At 33.9% G+C, this 18,563-nt stretch overlaps 1 protein-coding gene across 3 annotated transcripts in view; it reads left to right on the forward strand.

Annotated features, from left to right (window-relative positions):
* Positions 1 to 18,563, forward strand: part of SELENOF (selenoprotein F) — a 37,934-nt gene that overhangs the window by 14,014 nt on the left and 5,357 nt on the right. For all 3 annotated transcript variants that reach the window (XM_019659913.1, XM_019659912.1, XM_019659911.1), the window contains exon 3: positions 13,165 to 13,228. In XM_019659913.1, coding sequence (XP_019515458.1) covers positions 13,165 to 13,228 — 64 coding nt within the window. The remainder of the gene's footprint in view (positions 1 to 13,164; positions 13,229 to 18,563) is intronic.

The following is an 18,563-nucleotide window of genomic DNA, read 5'->3' on the forward strand; positions in this document are numbered from 1 at the left end:
CTATATTTTATTTATAAGGATATCATAAGTATCCCAAATCTAGCTGAAAAAAAGATACGTTAATTATTTAGCACAAATTTTTAGTGATTCCAGTCTGACCATTAACCTTAATAGATATTTTTACAAAGAGTATGTGACCATAAGGTTCAAAAGTTCCCTGGGATTTTCCTGAAGATAAATATAAATCAAATACTTTTTTTCCTGTTAAGGATTTTTTTTTAACTTCTATTTTCTAAAATTTGTAAGATTAATGTAGTATTTCCCATATTTTTGTAATTCTTCCAGTTCTGTGATTTTGAACTTGATTATGGCAGCTAGATGCTTTTTTCTTGTCTCATCATTTAAAGTTTTCATATCTTAATAACAATGATTTCAGCTTCTTCCAGACATTGTAGAACTTTTATATTCCTCCTTAATTATATGCCCTTATTTCCTTGACTAGTACCTGTTCTTTTTAAGATCTTGGTTCACTAAGATCCTTGTAGTCCCACTGCTTCCTTTTTTCTTCTTTACAATATTTTTATTTAATTGGTTTTTAGTACTTCTTATTCTTATGTGTTTATACCTACCTTATCTCTGAATTGCTATTCTGAAGGTTTGGCTAGTTACCAAGCCAGAGTACCTTCTAGGAGAAAAGAATCCACTTGGCTGAATTACTCATATAGCAATAAGCAAATTATTTCAACTTAATTTACTGTTCCTTCAGCCTTAATTGTATTGGGAGGGAGTTTAGAGTAGTGGTTAAGAGCATAGGCTCTAGAAGCAAATGATGTAGGTTCAGATCTTCTGCTACTCAGCTGATGAGCTTAGACAAATTATTTGATCACTGTGTGCCAGTTCATTCATTTATAAATTGGGGATAATAACAGTTGCTATCTCATAGAGTTGTTATGAGAATTAAATGAGTTAATAGGTTATATTTTTCATCTAATACTTGGTAACAGATTTCTAAGATTTAAGAAAATTTTTAGAAGAGAAAAGCTTAAAGGTGATTTTAAAAAACTATAGATTGAGAAGATATTTCTTTTATTTAAATTTTGAAATGTCTTAATCTCATTCACAGAACCCCAGTAGAAGCCTGGGCTTCAGATCTCCAAATTATACCATTACTGGTTCTGTAAATAGCTCAATAAGTCAGGTATTTGGTAAAGAGCTTTTTTTCTCACTTCAAAATCTACTTTTTGGGTAATACTAAAACAAAATTTTAAAATATTTATCTTCAATCATTATTCTAATTCACTAGATTTAAGAATATAGTTAGATTCCCTCCACTTCTCACTCCATTACCTAGTTAGAGTTAGACTAATGTTAATTTACCAGCTTTATACAGTAGCATTCCCACTTTCTAAGCATATAATACTCTGCCTTCACATTTACATACATCCCAAGCAAGCCAGAGAGAGCACAAAGATAATACTAAAATATGTATAGTTCAGTGGAAGTTTATCCCCATCTCTCTTTATAAGAGTTTTTGAAAGAGTTGAATTTTCTTCTCAGCATCATTGCTTACTAGCTTTGTAACTTCGAGCTAGCAAATTAATTACTGGGCGACCTTCAGTTTTGTTGTAGTAATTACACTGTCTCACCTTTGAGTGTTTCTTTTAGCTTGGTTATGTGCTAAAATTTTTTACCTACATTATGTATTTAATCCTCACAACAACTCTATAATGTAAATGCTATTATTCTTATTTAACAGAAAAGGAAACTAGGGTATAACCTGCCCAAAGTGACACAGCAATTAGGTGCTAGATGAACCAGGTTTCATCTCAGGTCTGTTTGACTTCCAAGCCCCAAGTTCTTAAACCTCTACACTATTTTGCCTCTCATCTTGAAAATGTTAATAGTAATACCTACTTCACAGAGTTACTGTAAGAAAATGAGTGAGTTAAATATAAAACACCAGACTGGCTTTCTGAAGATTCCTTTAGCATTTATACTTAACAATTTCAATAACACAGTACCATCACTACTTTTATTTAAAATTATCAAATCTTTATTCCTCAGTTTACCACAGACATTAATGGCTCCTATTACTTGGTGTTTTTCAAGAATATATTAACAAGTTTGTCTTTAAGTCCTAAGCAAACATTTTAAATAAGTCATGTAACTTTTCTTAATTCTGGCAGAAGTATCAAAACATTGTTATTTTCAGTTTACTTGGAAATTCTGTAGCCAGTTTCAGAGTAATTTAGAAGTCAGCTTAAACAGCATTATTCAAGACATTGGCTGATTTTAAGCGTTAGCCTATCAGAAAGAGAATGCTACTGGTGTGTAAAGCATAGAAGGATGAAATGGAGGTTAAGCTAACTATGCGTGAAATTGTAGCCACTAAAGAAATTTCACAGTTGCTTAAAATAGCTTCACTTTTTTTGTAGAATCTGTAGCATCGATTCATGAACTGATTATCTTGAAAGGAAACAAATATAAATGTCTTCAATACATTATTCTAATAGTAATACAAAAACTTTCACACAGAAGCTTTTTTTAAAGATCTAAATGCCTGGCAACAATTCAAATTCAGTGTAAGAATCACTAACTCCTGAGTAGCAACAATATTAAACGACACAAATATTTACTTAATGATAGCCACTAGCATTCATTAAGTTCTTAGTATATTAAGGTGCTGTTCTAAGCACTTCATAGGAATTAATTTATATAATCCTTGTAACAACTCTATAAGGTAAGTACCATTATTATTCCTATTTCATAGTTGAGTCTAAGGGATAAAAATCTTGCCTAAAATCATACAGCTAATAAGTGACTATAAATATATGTATCCTATATTTGTATAACGAAAGTTTTAAAGTTTATTTTATGTAGTTATTTCATTGAACTGAAAATATTTACTTCTTACATAGTTTCTGAATGGCATTTCATCTGGCTTTAATATGAAGAATAAATGTAGTCAATTTTGTATGTATTTACAAATTAGGTCCAGCTTCTAACAAGCATATTCAAACATTCTGTCACATTTGCATATTATAATATTTAGAAAAGAAATAAACCTTTAAAGTAATTCATTATTCTCAGGCGGCCTTACAACTACATTTCCTACCTGAGAATCAAAATAAACTTCCCATTTATACACAAAATATATCTTCTTAGTGTAGGCTTTGAGAATGCCAAAATAAGATAGTCACTGTCCTTGAAGAGTGGAAGAAATAGACATGGAAATTGGACTGCTAGAATGTATTTGGCAGGATATTCCATTGAGCTAAAACATAATATCCAGTGTTATGAAGGTAAACACTAAAACAATTAGAAATAAAGGAAGGAGGAGGGAATCTCTTAAAGTTGATATATTGAGAGCTATCAATATAACCATGTTAATCATTGTGGAAGTGACCAACATAAGAACTAAAAATAAATGGTTTAAAAGTTATTAAGTGGTGGGTGGGAAGCAAAGGAAAATTTTATTTATTTTATACCCTCCTGTACTGTTTGTTTTTTATTATTATTTCTAGATGCATTGATTTCTTTAAAGAATTTAGTGAGATGTGAGCTGTAAACAAAAAATATGCATGTGCTATGAAAGCACACAGAAGGAAGGGCATAGCCATTGTACAGGTCAGGTAAATATCACCCTCTGCTTATATAGAAGTTGATGCCTATGATAAGTTGGAAAATAATTAGGAAAAGATCATCTCTTACAGAAGAAAAAGTTAATGAAACAGCACAGTCATGAGAAAGATGGCCATCTAAGATAAATCAGATAGCTTGGTTATGATAATGATTAAGTAAGTAAGGCCTGTTTGCCTTGCTTGAAAAGAAGTTTGGATTCTATCCTTTAGACAGGGGATAAAATTAAAGCATTTTTAAGTAATGAACTGGCGTCAGATTTGTAATTTAATAACTTTTGTTGTTGTAAATGATAGTTGATAGGGCAAAGGGGAATATTGTTGCCAGAAAAATACCTTATATAGCAAGATACAGGGCTGAAGCCAACACATTGGTAGTAAAAATGAAGAAGAAGGGGACAGATCTGGAAAAGATTTAGGCAATAAAGCGTACAGGATTTATTGACTTAACTGGATTGGAGGGGGAAGGGATGAGTGAGGATGCTTCCCAGTGCTCTTCCTCGAGAAACTGGTCACCCCAACACAAGAAGTCTATAATAGGCTTCAACCAGTTACATGGTAGCCTCTTAAGGCAATAGTGGTGGATAGGAAAAGGGGCAGAAACAGAGGATAAATTCAATAAAGCATACCCATTAGTGACAAACTGCATTTTCGGGGGTTTTTTTGAAGAAACAAGTGTCATAAGTTTTAATCTAGAAGGCCATGGATTTTAACTGGGTACCATAATCAATTTTAAAATTGATAGTTTACTTTTCAAACAGTGGGCAAAAAATAAAAATGTGTGTAATGACCTAGATTCTTTTCTTTTTTTATATTTATGCTCTTTAGTATAATATTTAAACTTTTGATTATTATGGGCTTATTTTTGTACTTGGTATTAAAATGTATTAGGTGATTACTTTCTGTAGATTGAGAGAAACTATAAATTGTTCCCACTGTTTTGTTTTTTATCTATAACCTTTCTTAAAGATATTTGTAACATTTCTTAAAGATGATCATGAACCGGCCGAATGGCGCATTCGTTAAGACTTCGTTTGGGGGCCGGCCGAGTGGCACATTAGTTAGGAATTGGCTTGGGACGCCAGCTCTGAGCAGCAGGGCCCCAGTTCGGATCCCACATAAGGGCCAGTGATGCTGCGCCCTCTACAGCTAAGATGGTGAACAACAGCTCGACCTGAAGCTGTGCTGCCATGAGTCACCGGCGATGGCGTAGGCTGCAGTGAGGCTGCAGTGGGCTGTCATAAGCTACCGTGAGTGGCCGGCAGCCAGCGTGAGCTGCCATGAGCCTCTGTGAGTGGCCGTCCAGAGGCCGGCAACTGATGTGCTTCACCCAGGAAAAGTGCAATGATAATACCAACATGGGCCAGTGAAGCAACACCCTCCTCCACTAGACTGAAGAATGAAAGGACAGCAACTTTTCGGTTCTCCTCCCTCAATTCCCCAATAAAATCTTTAAAAAAAAAAAAAAGGGCCGGCCAAGTGGCTTGTTGATTAAGAGCTGGCTTGGGACGCCAGAGGGCCCCAGTTCAGAGCCCACATATGAGGGCCAGTGACACTGCCCTCCACAGCTAAGATGCTGAACAACAACAGCTCAACCTGGAGCTGGGCTGCTGTGAGTCTCCCACGACGGCGTAGGCTGCAGCCCCGGCGGCAGTGGGTTGTCATGGGCTACTGTGTGTAGCCAGCAGCCAGCATGAGCGGCTGACAGCTGCAGTGAGCGGCCGTCCAGAAGCCGGCGACTGATCTGCCTCACCCAGAAAGAGCCCAATGATGGTGCCAACTTGGGCCAGTGAAGCAACGTCCTCCACAACTAGACTGAAGAATAAAAGGACAGCAACTTGTCTGTTCCCCTTCCCCCAATTCCCCAGCACTGTTCCCATCCCCCAATTCCCCAATAAAAATCTTTTTAAAAAAATGATCATAATTGCCCCTTTTGTTATGACAAACTGATTTTCAGTAATGGACTGCTAATAGCGACACGAACACAAGAAGAGTTCTCTTTTGAAAAGCAGCTTTTGCTGCCATATGTAGCACCATCGTGTTCAATTTTTGAGGCTTATAGAATGTTTGGAAGTTGAACCACATTTTGTCTGGATCTCAGTTTTTCAAATTAAAAAGAAATAGGTTGCATTTCTCAAACATTTAGGAGAAAAAATACATTGAATTTTTTGTTTGCCCTTTTAAAAAATATTTTTACATATTACTGTGGAGCCTAGTTGGTTTTATTTAACAACTACTTACTATGATTTTCAAGCTTAACTTCATTTTTCCAATTCTTTGGAAATTTTGACCTCAGGAAATATAATGATGTTGTGTCAAGTTATTTCTTCATTGTGTATTTCCTAAGTATCAGTAGAATTGAATGCATTGTTCCTAAGTGATAACCCTTGAAGCTGAGTATGCATGGAGGCGTGTCCATATCTGTGGATGTATTTTTTTCTAAGTGAAAATTTAATCAGTCTTACATCTTGTTGATGAAATTCTCATTGTTTTAGATGCATATATTAATTCTGTTCCTCATCACAGTACTGAAAGAAACCTCATTCTTTTCCTCAGATTTCAGAGTTGGAGTGTTCTAATTTAGAATGTGGTGATGTCACAGAAATGTTTTTTAGTTTATTTTTGTACATTTTCATAGTGGAGCAGTGATTGTATCTTTATGGAAAGATTCCCCCAAGAATGAAGGTGCATTCTTACCTTCATTACATCCTAGTTTAAATTAAGGTAGAAATGTTACCTTGCTTGTTTTATAACTTTCTCAATTTTAAGGCAGAAACTAAAGACAGAAAAAGGAATAGCACTTCAATAGCATAGTAGAATAAGTTTAAACTTAAGGAGCTTCCTTAGGCGTGGAGATTTATTGCTTTGTATTTTTTCAGAGTTCAGTAGAAAACACCTAAAATGAATAGTGTAATCTCAGGGGTATAATAATAAAGGATTATATTTTCCAGCTTGTTTTTCCAAAATTGTAAAAATTTATTTCCCAAATCCTCCATGTTCATTCATTGTTCCTATGCAAGAATGCCATCAGCCAATGCCTATGGAAGGATCAAACCGTTTGTTTGCCTTATAAAGGTCTGCTGCCTCAGAGACTTAAAGTGAAATCTTAACAAAAGCTTACTACTAGATCACAAAAAATTTAGCACCCTTAATTATTTGTCCATGTGTAATTGTAGCTTGTTTCTAGCGCTCCAGACTTTTTTTAAAAAATCAGAAAATATGGGAATGATTTGATGATGAATACTGAATTAAAACTTGAAACACCAGCAGATCACTAACCATATGGTTTTGGCTGAAAACATTTCCCTAAGAATTAACTGGCCAGATTTTGCTAAAAATAGCTTCTGCATCTTTGAAAGGAGTAAAGTTGATTTTTAGAAGTTACACCGGATGCAATTAATGTTTGGAAGAATAGCTCACTTACATATTTGAGTGTATCAATTATTTTTCATTTAAGATATCTAAATAACATAATACTCAGCTTTCATCACGTTATATTCACACTTCTTTATTTTTTAATTCCTACATTTTATTTAAGGGTGAACCTTTTATAGGTAGACCTATAAAATAGTTACTCCTCAAATCTGAATTCTGTTCAGCAGTTAAAATTTTCCTTTTGTTTCACCTAACATTAGAGCATTTTCTTCAAATTGCTATTAATAGTCAAAGTTTTTCCAGTTTTTTTCTAACTATTACTGAATTTCTTTAATACTAAAGTTTTGCCTTTAAATAAAAGAGGATTTCTAAAATAAGAATATATGGCTGCAAGCAATACTTTATAAGGGAAGACAAACAGTATTGCAGCATTTGTCTTGCTTTAATCAATCCTCATGTGGTTTACCTTTTAGAATTAATTTGGTTAGTCTGTTGAGCAAAAGCCTACTGTTAGATTGCTTTGTAATTTTTGCCTCATTAATAGTTGAGTATAGTCCAAAGCAGCGATTCTGTTCTCATCCTTGGCTACTCATTACAATCACTTGAGTAGCTTTAAAAGTAGTAATAATAATTAAAATACTGATGCCTGGATCTCGCCCCCAAATATACTAATTTAGTTGGATTGGGGTAAGTTCCAGGGATCAGTAATTTTCAAAATCCTTCCAGGTAATTCAAGTGTACAGTCAAAGATGAAACACTGCTGTAAGGCAATTTGAATTTGAAAGCTTGAGAAATTTTTGGAGTGGTCATTCTAATTACAGAGGAACAATGAATGATAGCCCTGAATAGCCCCAGAGCAGAAAGCTCTATTAACTATGAAAATGGGTTTCAAATACACAACTTAAACTTAACCAATAGTGTGAAAAAAAGTATAATTATAATAGCTGTTGTTACTTATTGAACATCTAAAGAATCCAGGTTTTCTGCTTTGTATTGTTGTTAACTCCTGACAACTCTACAGAGTAGAGAATATCTCTTTTGTTTAAACAGAAAACTGAAGCTCAGAGAGAGTGACTTATCCAAGGGGACATGCAGAGCCATAATTGGACCACATATACATTTGATTTTATAGCGAGATCTTTTCATTATACTGTTAAAAGATAAACTGAGGCATAATTAAAATGTTTAACCGTTTGAGCAAAAATCAGTTAAAATCCAGCAGCTTCAAATAGAAATGGTTAGGAGTGCTCCACCAACAGGAGTTAAGGGCAAGACTTTTATAGAGAGGATGCAGAAGCAAAGCAAGGAAATCATTTGATGGGCTGTAGCTTAAGTGGTTGTCTTATTTGGGAAATCCTAATTGGCTGTTTGAGATTTGTTGTCTAGGTTTTTAACTCCTAAGTTGTCCTTAGGTCTCTTAACTCGGAGGTATTTACAGGCTTCGGTTTTGGTTTGCTTACATAGGCTGCTAATGCCTTAGAACCAACCCAGTCTAATGGCCTCCTTGTTTAATTTAACAATAGCGTGCTGTATGAAAATGTGATATTTAGTTTGACTTAGTTTATTTCAAGGTTTTCTTACTGTCACGTTTCTTTAGAGCCATGGGGATTATCACCAACAAAAATATATTAAGTGCTCAGTGGGAAAGTTGTAGAGTATTTCTGACTTGGACCAGGTTTAGATGTGGGGTGCTGGTGTGATGGTGGCAGTAAACATTAACACATGCAAAAAAATTTTTAAATTCAGAAAATTTGCATAGCTTACAAGTGTTGCCTTTGTTCGTGTTACGAGTTAACTTATTTTGGAATCTAGCTGTCTGGTGAGAAACAGCATAGACTGTTATTTTTTTGTCTTGCTGTTAATCTGAACTGTTTTGTAGCATCACAGTTAGACTTCAATTACAACAAAGTTATTTCCACAAAATAAAGATTTTGGGCCTTTTTCTATACATGAAAACCTCATTATGAAGCCCTTACTAAAATTTTATAACAAGAAGTTGGTCGTGTGGGTATCATTATATTCCAACAGTAATTTATCAGGAAGTCTTTCTACAGTGAAAGGAGTACATTGTCCCAAAAACTTAAGAAAATGTATGAAATGTACAGAATCTAAAATTGAGATACATACAAATAAATCTTTGTAATATTTAAAATATATTTAAATTGGGAAAAAATAGCTACCTGCAAAGCTGAAATTTATTTTAAGAATAATAAATAAAAATCACTTATTTTAAATGAGCGGGAAATAAATATATTGAAAAATCCTGTTACAAATAAGATAAATTAGTTATAGAGCTGAAGTAGTTGTTTCTACATCCTACCCAGAGGACCCTATCAAAATTTTAGGAAAACCTGGCAATCGTAAATAGTGTGAAAATAGGTATGGACTTAAAGGGAAAAAATGCAATTGTGTGCATCATTTTTGTAGCTTTCTAGAAGTGTCTGTGTATTTCTATTTAAATTATTTGAGCTCATATAATACAATCCTAATTAATGACCTCTAATCCCTAGAGTTAGATTGTCTATACAAATAAGGCTTTTCTAATGCATATAGAAAAGAGGCCTACCAACTTGCTATAAAAGATATAAACTTGCTATATAAAAGTTACATAACTTGCTTCTTTGATTTCTCTTCTACTGGTATTTTTCCACAAATGTTTGAAGGTCAGAGTTTTTGTATGTGAGTGATATTACTTTAAAAGGTAAAAATGCTAAGGGTGAAAATCAAGGAATTGGAAGTTTTAACCTTTTTTAACCCTTTCATACTTGATGCCCTTGAGAATTCCTATTTTGAGTAGCATATATTTTCCTTGAGAATTTGTATGCTGCCAAAGGTGCTTATGATTAATTTATAAATAGACATAGAAAATTTAGCACAATTTGTTGTTAAATTATTTATTCACCATGAAAAACACATGTTTTCACATGAACACTACAGATTCATAATAAAATGCCAGCTAACATCACAAATTAATGCTTTTAGAATTCACTTTAATAATGTCGTGCAGCTTTGAGTTACATTTTCTTTTTGTTCACTCTAGACTGGAACTCAACACAATCTGCTCAAAGGAACTTGAAATATTTTGAAAGTTACATGATGAGAAAAGAAACGTCTAATTCTACTAAATGAATAATTCTCTCCATTCAGCACACATACATTGAGCAGCTTTGTGTCCAGTTCTGGGGGGAATTATGATAAATAAGACATTTCCTGTCCACAGTGAAGTTATAGACTATTTATAGTACATTATGCTAGGAACAGAATCCTGTGGAAAGTCCCTCACTGAGAGTAAGAGACCAACAAAAGTTTTCCTAGAGAATGTCACATTTGAGCTGCCTATTCATTAAAAAATATGTTTCTAATACTTTTAATTAATCAGTTGGTGTTCTGTGGCGCAGAAAGTGCTTTCCATGAGTGGGTTACAAGTATGCTGGGATACTAAGTCCTTCAGTCCTTGAGAAAACCAAATGGGGACCAGAGTGAGCAGGGGCCGCCAGTTATAAACAGTCTCCTTTTTTCCTAGTGTTCCATACAGTTGTTACCATTTTCCATATGTATGATAGGAAAAATATTCAGAAATAGTGGTATAGAGAAATACCATCATTTAATGTGACGGAATCTCCACTTAGAGTTTCCAAGCGATCACACACTTGCAAATAAAAGACAAATTGAATAACCAAATTTTAATATAGGCTTTTTTTTTTTTTCTTAATTCTGGTAAAACATACATACAGTTCAGTGATATTAAGTACATTCACATTATGGTGCAATATCATCACCACCTGTCTCCTGAACTTTTTCATCTTTTCAAACCAAAATTCCATACTCATTAAACAATAACTCTCCCGTGCTTCTATCCCCCAGCCCCTGACAACCACCATTCTACTTTCTGTCTCTGAATTTGACTATGCTAAGTACCTCATAGTAGTGGAATCACTGATATAGTATTATACTGTTGTAACTGCCTTATTTTACTTAGCTTAATATCTTGCAGATTCATCCATGTTACAGCATGTGTCATAATGTCCTTTCTTTTTAAGGCCGAATACTATTTTATTATGTATATACCACATTTTGTTTATGTGTCCATCTGTCAATAGACACTTGAGTTTGCTTCACCTTTTGGCTATTGTGAATAATAATTAGTTTACAAATATCTGTTCACATCCCAACTTTCAGTTCTTTAGTGTGTATACCTAAAAGGGGAATTGCTGGATACTATAATTTTATTTTTAAATGTTTAAGGAACCACCATTCTATTGTTCATAGTGACTGCACCACTTTATATTCCTGGCAGCCATTCACAAGGGTTCCATATTCTCTACATCTTCGCCACCACTAGTTGTTTTTTGTTTTTTTTATAATAGCCATCCTAATGAGCGTGAACTGATATTTCATTATGGTTTTGATCTTCATTTTCCTAATGATTAGTGATGTTGAGCATCTTTTTATGAGATTATTAGTAATATGGGCTGATATTTTTAAAGATTTGGGGGGGGCAGAGAGAGACTTGTCTCACCCAGTTAATGAAATCTAATTCACAAGCAACTTATTTTATAGAATTAGTTCAGCCTAATCTTTTTTTTTTTTTAAGATTTTATTGGGGAATTGGGGAGGGGAACAGCATTGGGGAATCAGGGAAGGGGAACAGACAAGTTGCTGTCTTGCTGTTTTGTTCTTCAGTCTAATTTTGGAGGATGTCGCTTCACTGGCCCATGTTGGTATTATGATCATTGCGCTCTTCCCGGGTGAGGCAGATTGGTCGCCAGCCATTGGACGGCCGCTCACGGTAGCTTATGGGAGCCCACTGCAGCTCCACTGCAGCCTACACCGTCACCGGTGACTCATGGCAGCCAGCTCCAGGTTGAGCTGTTGTTCACCATCTTAGCTGTAGAGGGCGCAGCATCACTGGTCCTCATGTTGGATCCGAAGCAGGGCCCTGCTGCTCAGAGCTGGCATCCCAAGCCAACTCTTAACCAATGCGCTACTCAGTCGGCCCAGTTCAGCTTAATGTTAAATTTTTACTGTTGCAAAGAATCTTAGAAGTTATCAGAGTTTTTATTCTGAAATCCATCAGTTAGTCCAGAGAGTCCATGAATAGCCTGAATTAAAGCAAAATTCCATTAGATTCTGAAAAGTGTCTTTGACCTTTAAAAACTTAAGAATGATTGATACAGCCCAGAATCACAAAATGTTAAAAAAAAAAAAGATTTTGGGTTGGTGAAATTAAGGTGATTTTTAAATTTCTACTGTGTGTTTTTCTGTATTTTCCAAAGTATCAAAAATAATCATAGTACATGTGATTTTTATGTTATTTTATAATTTAAAAAGTAAAATCCATCTTTAGCTCTTGGACCTACAATTAAAAAACAAGTCTAAAAGCTAAAAAATAAAGTGGGTATAGTGTGTTCTTATCATTGTCTGCCTTTTCTTAGAGTCACAGCATTCCTAAATCACTACAAAAAGAACAGGCAGGCTTTAAAGCTACAAAAAAAGAAAAAGATGTTTACCATTGAATACATTTTAACTGAATTAAATGTAATAAAGTATTGAGTTTGAGTTTTTTATAATGAGCTATTACTATAAAGTGAATGTGATGTGCAGGTTCTATAGCTAGAAAAGCAACATTTACCACTGAATTCATTTCAGCTGGAATTCACGAAGGGAAAATAGTTGATTTAAGTTCTTTATAATGAAATTTTACTGGCGTTCCCACAATATCTTTACATAGTACATACTATAATTACTTTTTAAAGGTATTGGGGTTTTGTTTTAAAACAATGATCACTTAATTTTAAAAGCAACTGTAAAGAATTCTCATTAAATATCTATGTTAGATAGATGAATACATAACTGTGTTCAATTTAGCATCCTAAAAAACTGTAGGAAATCCTTAAGATTATGTGAAGAACTTTGTAGGACATCTTACCTATTCAAATTCATTGTCTGGTCTCCATATCTTCTTCAATCTTTTTGACTAGATTTAAGAACACTCCAAGTAGGGCTTAAATTCCTCGACCATTTAATATCCTTTGGCCTCCATTTCCTTTTCTGTTGGCCTGGAACTAGATAGTCCTATTCAACTCTGACATTTGTTCAGTCTATATATCTGCTTAACTGTATTGTTTATGCTGTGAAATTTTATATTTATTTTATAACTACATTTTTTAATTTATGCCATCTTTTTGAATTCCTGTTTTTCTTTTTGCAGCTGTATGCAGGAGCTATTCTTGAAGTCTGTGGATGAAAATTGGGGAGGTTCCCTCAAGTCCAAGGTATGTAATTAACGCTAGTAAATTCTTAGTTTAATAATTTAAAACCAACATTTTACAAGAATAATTTTATTATATATTAACACGAATAAGAATTTTTAGGATTATACTTTCTCTACAGCATATGAATTTTTTCCACATTTGTTTTCATGTCAGTTGAATTTTATGGTAATTGTTGAATACTAGGTTGCTTTAAGAAAGCATAATATATGAAATTAAGATTTAAATACTACACATGATGAGGTGGTTATTTTCTTAAAAAGAGCTTTTTCTTTATTTAGCAAGTACAAATTTTATGAGAACCATTCTTTTACCAGATATAAATGTAATCCCTTTAGGTAGCATTTCCTTCTAGTATATTTTAAATGTGAATTGATTTATATAAAACTCCTAAGGAACAATTGCATTAAGTGAGACTAGACCTGTACAAAATGAAAAATCATCAAGAATAGAATTAATTTTCATAGAACTTGAGGTGCAGAAGAGAATAAGTCACACATGTATATCTTCACAGGAAATTTTAAGGTTAAATATGTGAAAGGATATTTCTAAACTATTTTTTTGGTTGCTATCAAACAGTAATGGAACTTTGCAATTCCCAAAATACTTGGACTAAGGCTTTTTCCTATTCTGTCCTTGCATGTTTCTTTAAAATCAGTTTTCTGAAACTGAACTTGTCTGAAGGTGTCAACCAGTGGTTGTTGACACCAATACAACACCAACAGGAATCCCCAGTTTGGGTTGTTTAAAGAAACTTTATTCAGTGCAAACTACTCAGCTGTAACACAGCACGGCTGTGGAGCAGCACAGCTGTGAAACAGCATGGCTTCGAGGCGGCCCTCTCTGGCTACACAGCGCTCTGCTCTGCTATCCTTCAGTCGGCTTCACCTGCTCTGCTCCACTCTATTCCAGCTAGATGTCTTTGGTGTTTCAGCTCCAGCTGGGGAAATGCAGTGGAAAAAGAAAGTGTTTTGTCTGAGCTAGAGGGGATCTGACTTATAAAGAGAAGTCCCTGCCCCTAGTCCCTGATGGTCCATCCTCATGCAGATTAGGACTGCAAATCCTCAAACTATGATTGGTCCAAAAGGCACTGTCCTAATTGGTCAGAATGGAGTTGCTCTGATTGGTTAGTGAAGATACTGATGGGGGAACTCCTTTATAACGGTTGGTTCAGTCAGCAGAAACACAGTGCAGGCAGGCAGTTCAGTGCAGGCGGGAGGCAGGCAGCTTAAGTGGAGGCTTCTCAAAGCACCATTTGTGTGAGAGGCCCATTTTAGAAAAGGCTGCTAGGCTCTGTTTTTAAATTTGAGCCCAGTTAGCCACCAGAATTTCTTCTTAGTAGGTATCTGCTTTCTCTGGATCAACAAAGGTAATGATGTTCTTTTCTTTTTTAACTGAAATACATGAGTGCTCTATTTATATGCCTCATTCTGTTTTTGTTTCTGCTGGTTTTCCCATAATTTCTTGCCTTATTTACTTAATGTCAAGATAATTATTTGGATTTATTGTGTTATAAAATTGCCTGTATTAGCACCTGCCCTTTATTGCTGACCTAAAATTGTTTATAATAAAATGCTGCTCATTTTGGCACAAAAAATGAAATAGAATAATTTGACTTGGGACACTTTCTATGAGGCTCAAAGCAGATACTCGTCTAATTAAATATATTCTTTGTTAGAATAAGCACAAATTCTGATGTAACAGAGAATATAACACTTCTGTTTAGGGAAAAAAATTCCTTACTCTGTATTTTTTTTCCTCAAACACTTAAACTCAGAATTGTACTATAGTTGTTTTTATATAAGCTCTCTGAATGATAACGTGATCACTCATTCCTAGAAAGTTTGGCAGTTGCTTTTTAATTATATTGATTATTCATATTTACTGACTTGTTTTATTAATAATCTTTTGTGACTTAGCTTTTCATGTGGTCAAGAGTAGCTTTGATACCACAATTAGCCCTTCTATTTGTGATATCAGATTTTATTATGTCCTTGGTAATAATTTCTAGTTTATAGTTCAGTCTATAAAAGCTTGAGTATAGTTTCTCAATCTTTGTAGAACTTAATTTTATATATATATATATGTATAAAATATGTATATATTATGTATAAATTATCAAACCTTTGGGTACGTGTATTCATACTGCCTTTTCCTTTTGAAAACAATTGGATTTTAATTCTATGCATAAATATTTAATTAGTACAAGCTGACTTAAAATGAAAATGATTGTTTATGTAATCCATAACCATATTCGCTATAATTATGTATAATACCAATATTTTCTGAACCCAAGAGAAGTTGGTATATTTTTAATACAACCTTTATGTATTCCTACTTTCAGACTCACTAATAGCTATTCCGGAATAGGGCATGAAGGAGAATTGCCAGTTTTTACCATAATTACAAACACCGAACTAATTTCCATGTCGTCTTTGTTTCATATTGTCATCAGCATCAAGTAGCTTCAGGAATTAGCTTACAATATGTTATAATTTTTTTAATTCACTCAACTTAAATTAGCCTTGTCATAAAATAGAAAAGTAAATTAATGTTAAATTTTTCTGGAAGAGAGAGAGATTTTAATTTTGAAATGTTTTATCCACATTAAACAACTCATTGTTTATAGAAGAAAGTCCCAGATCATATTTCCTAGCCAATTCCTGGTATGCTTCCTCAAATACTTTTGTTTCCATGTTTTGATTGTTTAAGTAAGAAAGGCAGTATGTGTAATAATTTCTCTTAATAGATTGGGCCTAGTGTTCTATCACTGTGGTGACATCAAAAGTAATAATATATAAGGGGGTGGCCGAGTGGCTCAGTTTGGTTAAGTGCTCGCTCAAGAGGGCGAGCTCTGAGCAACAGCAGTTCGATTCCCAGCCTGAGCAGAGCTGCCAACAGGTGGCAGGATGACTCAGCTAAAAAAAAAAAACCAATAATATAAATAAGTATGTTTTCCTTCTCTACAAGTATGAATCTTACCATGTTAAGGATATATCTGTCTTCATAAAAAATGTATGAATTTTCTCTAATTTTGTAGTTCTTGTCAAACTATTTCTATAAAAGGCTAGATAGTAAAAATGTTCAGTTTCACAAAGAACCAGGATTAGTTACTTGTTATTTGGTCTAGCCTATCTCTGTTTTCTTTTCTTATTTCGACTGACTCCTCTGTACAGCTACCAAAAAGACCTTTTTCATGGGCAGACTTGATTATGTGGCCCTCTTGCTTAAATTCCTTATAGTTTTCCATCATATAAAGAATAAATATCGACCTCAATAGCGTCATGTATGACACCCATCACAACATGGTTTCTCTGTTTTAGGTTAACATTTTTAGTTCATGTGCAGAACTATTTGCAGTTCCCTGAACTCTGACCTCTAAGTCTTTACACACACTATGTACCTCCTGGCTTATGCCCCTTCCTAATTCTTTGGCAAACTCCTATTCACCCAAAATTTAGTTCTAGCATTATTTTTGAGGGGCCTTTGGATAGAATTTTTCACTCTTTTCTTTAGAATGTTCCATAGCAATTTCCACATAATATCATAATGTGTTTATTTGGCTTACTGGTCTTTTGCCTCTACCAAACTAGTAACTTCTTAAAGCCCAGAATTAAATATATACATATATACATTTATATTTATATATATATATATATATATATATATAAAAATGATATATATATCATTAATATACCTAGAATCTACTTTACACTGTCCCTCTTACTAAGAGGAATTTAAATATTGAATGAATAAATGGGTTTACTAAATTGATTTCATGAAATGGTGCCCCCAATTTTGACAAAAAGGAATCTGGTGAAAAGCCTGTGTTTTCATTGGTTGTATACCCTGATGAATTTATAGTCTTCAAACATTCCTTTTCTGACTTTGTTATTCTGACTGAGAAGTCATAATCTTTTTAGTTTGTCTTGTCTTCATTATTGTACCTCAGTCTCCCCCAAATTCTCTTAATTATTTAAGTTTTCCTTCTCTGAATGTTTTTAAGTGCTTTTAAATTGTCTTATTGGGAGGACCCAAATGACTCATTATTTTACAGTCCAAATGGTTTGTATCTGATAGTAAATATTCTTATTTTAGAAATACTCTTTTGAGCACAGTTGAGAATCTAGTTCTATTGTTGTTTGTTGTTGTTACAGTTCCCTTTGTATTGTTGTTTCTGGGTATGATAAGACATTTTTATTTAGAATATGTTCTAATTCAGATGTACTTATGTTTAATCAACAGGAAAACATCTAATTGTCTTCCCATGCAATTTAATGTGACAATTCACAAATCTTATTCGTACCTGCCATAAGCTCGTATTAAATTAAGATCCAAATTAAATCTTAAAATCAGTAGAGTACATTGTAGGACTACATATAATGTGATCAAAGGTATATTATTAGATCTAGCTGAGTATATTTTATCTCTTTTTTTATTTATATTTCTACTAGTTTATCATTTTGAAAATAACATGATTCAAACATTTTTCTTTATAACCTCACGATATGTCTTTTCTATTATTTCCCTATCCTGACTTTTATCCTCTTTTTAGAACAAAGAAGAGGATAGATTTTTTTAATAGTCTTTATAGTTAACTCTGAAGAGTTTCAGAATTATACGAAGAGTCCCACAACTTTCCAAGCAGTGTGTACAGCAAAACTTAAATCCTCTCCTAGGGGCCCATACAAATGACTGCTGATAAGAATCCTAAGAGGAAAGCTGAAACATTTCATGTGTTTTCTCATCACTCTGTATGTTTCATCACTTTGAAGTATTGTTAACAAAACTGCCTTTCTGACAGATAATTAAATCGGCATAAGAACATTTTCCAGAAATAAAGTGACTGGATTAATTTCTTTAAGAATCTCCAAACTGATATCTGCTGTTTTTAAAACAGCAGACAGTAAACTAGAAAATATTGGGTCTTCGGAAAAGTCATGATGCATGTTTGCGACAGATGGCACTAGTTCATTTTTAGAAGTACTAGAGTCATTCGCATCTATGTTATTGCTTTATCATTTGACAGCTGACAGTTCTAGCTTCATGCTAAAAAAAAATTGAGCGATTTGGTTGAGTTTTGGAGATTTTACAAGTTGAAGATGGAAGACCAAACTGTGCATTTTTGCCATATTTTACTGTTTTACTTCCATAAAGGGAAGAGCTTGCCTCAAGCTTGTGAAAAGTTGCATAAAGTTTACAGTGACAATGCTCTACAAGAACGTCAGTGCCAGTGATGGTTCATGAAATTCCGTGCTGGTGATTTTGATCTCAACGATGCTCCTCGGTCAGGGAGGCCCACCGAGGTTGATGACGACAAAATAAAGGCATTGATCGA

This window comes from Hipposideros armiger, unplaced genomic scaffold (assembly GCF_001890085.2).
Source record: "Hipposideros armiger isolate ML-2016 unplaced genomic scaffold, ASM189008v1 scaffold_307, whole genome shotgun sequence".
Classification (NCBI taxonomy): Eukaryota; Metazoa; Chordata; class Mammalia; order Chiroptera; family Hipposideridae; genus Hipposideros; species Hipposideros armiger.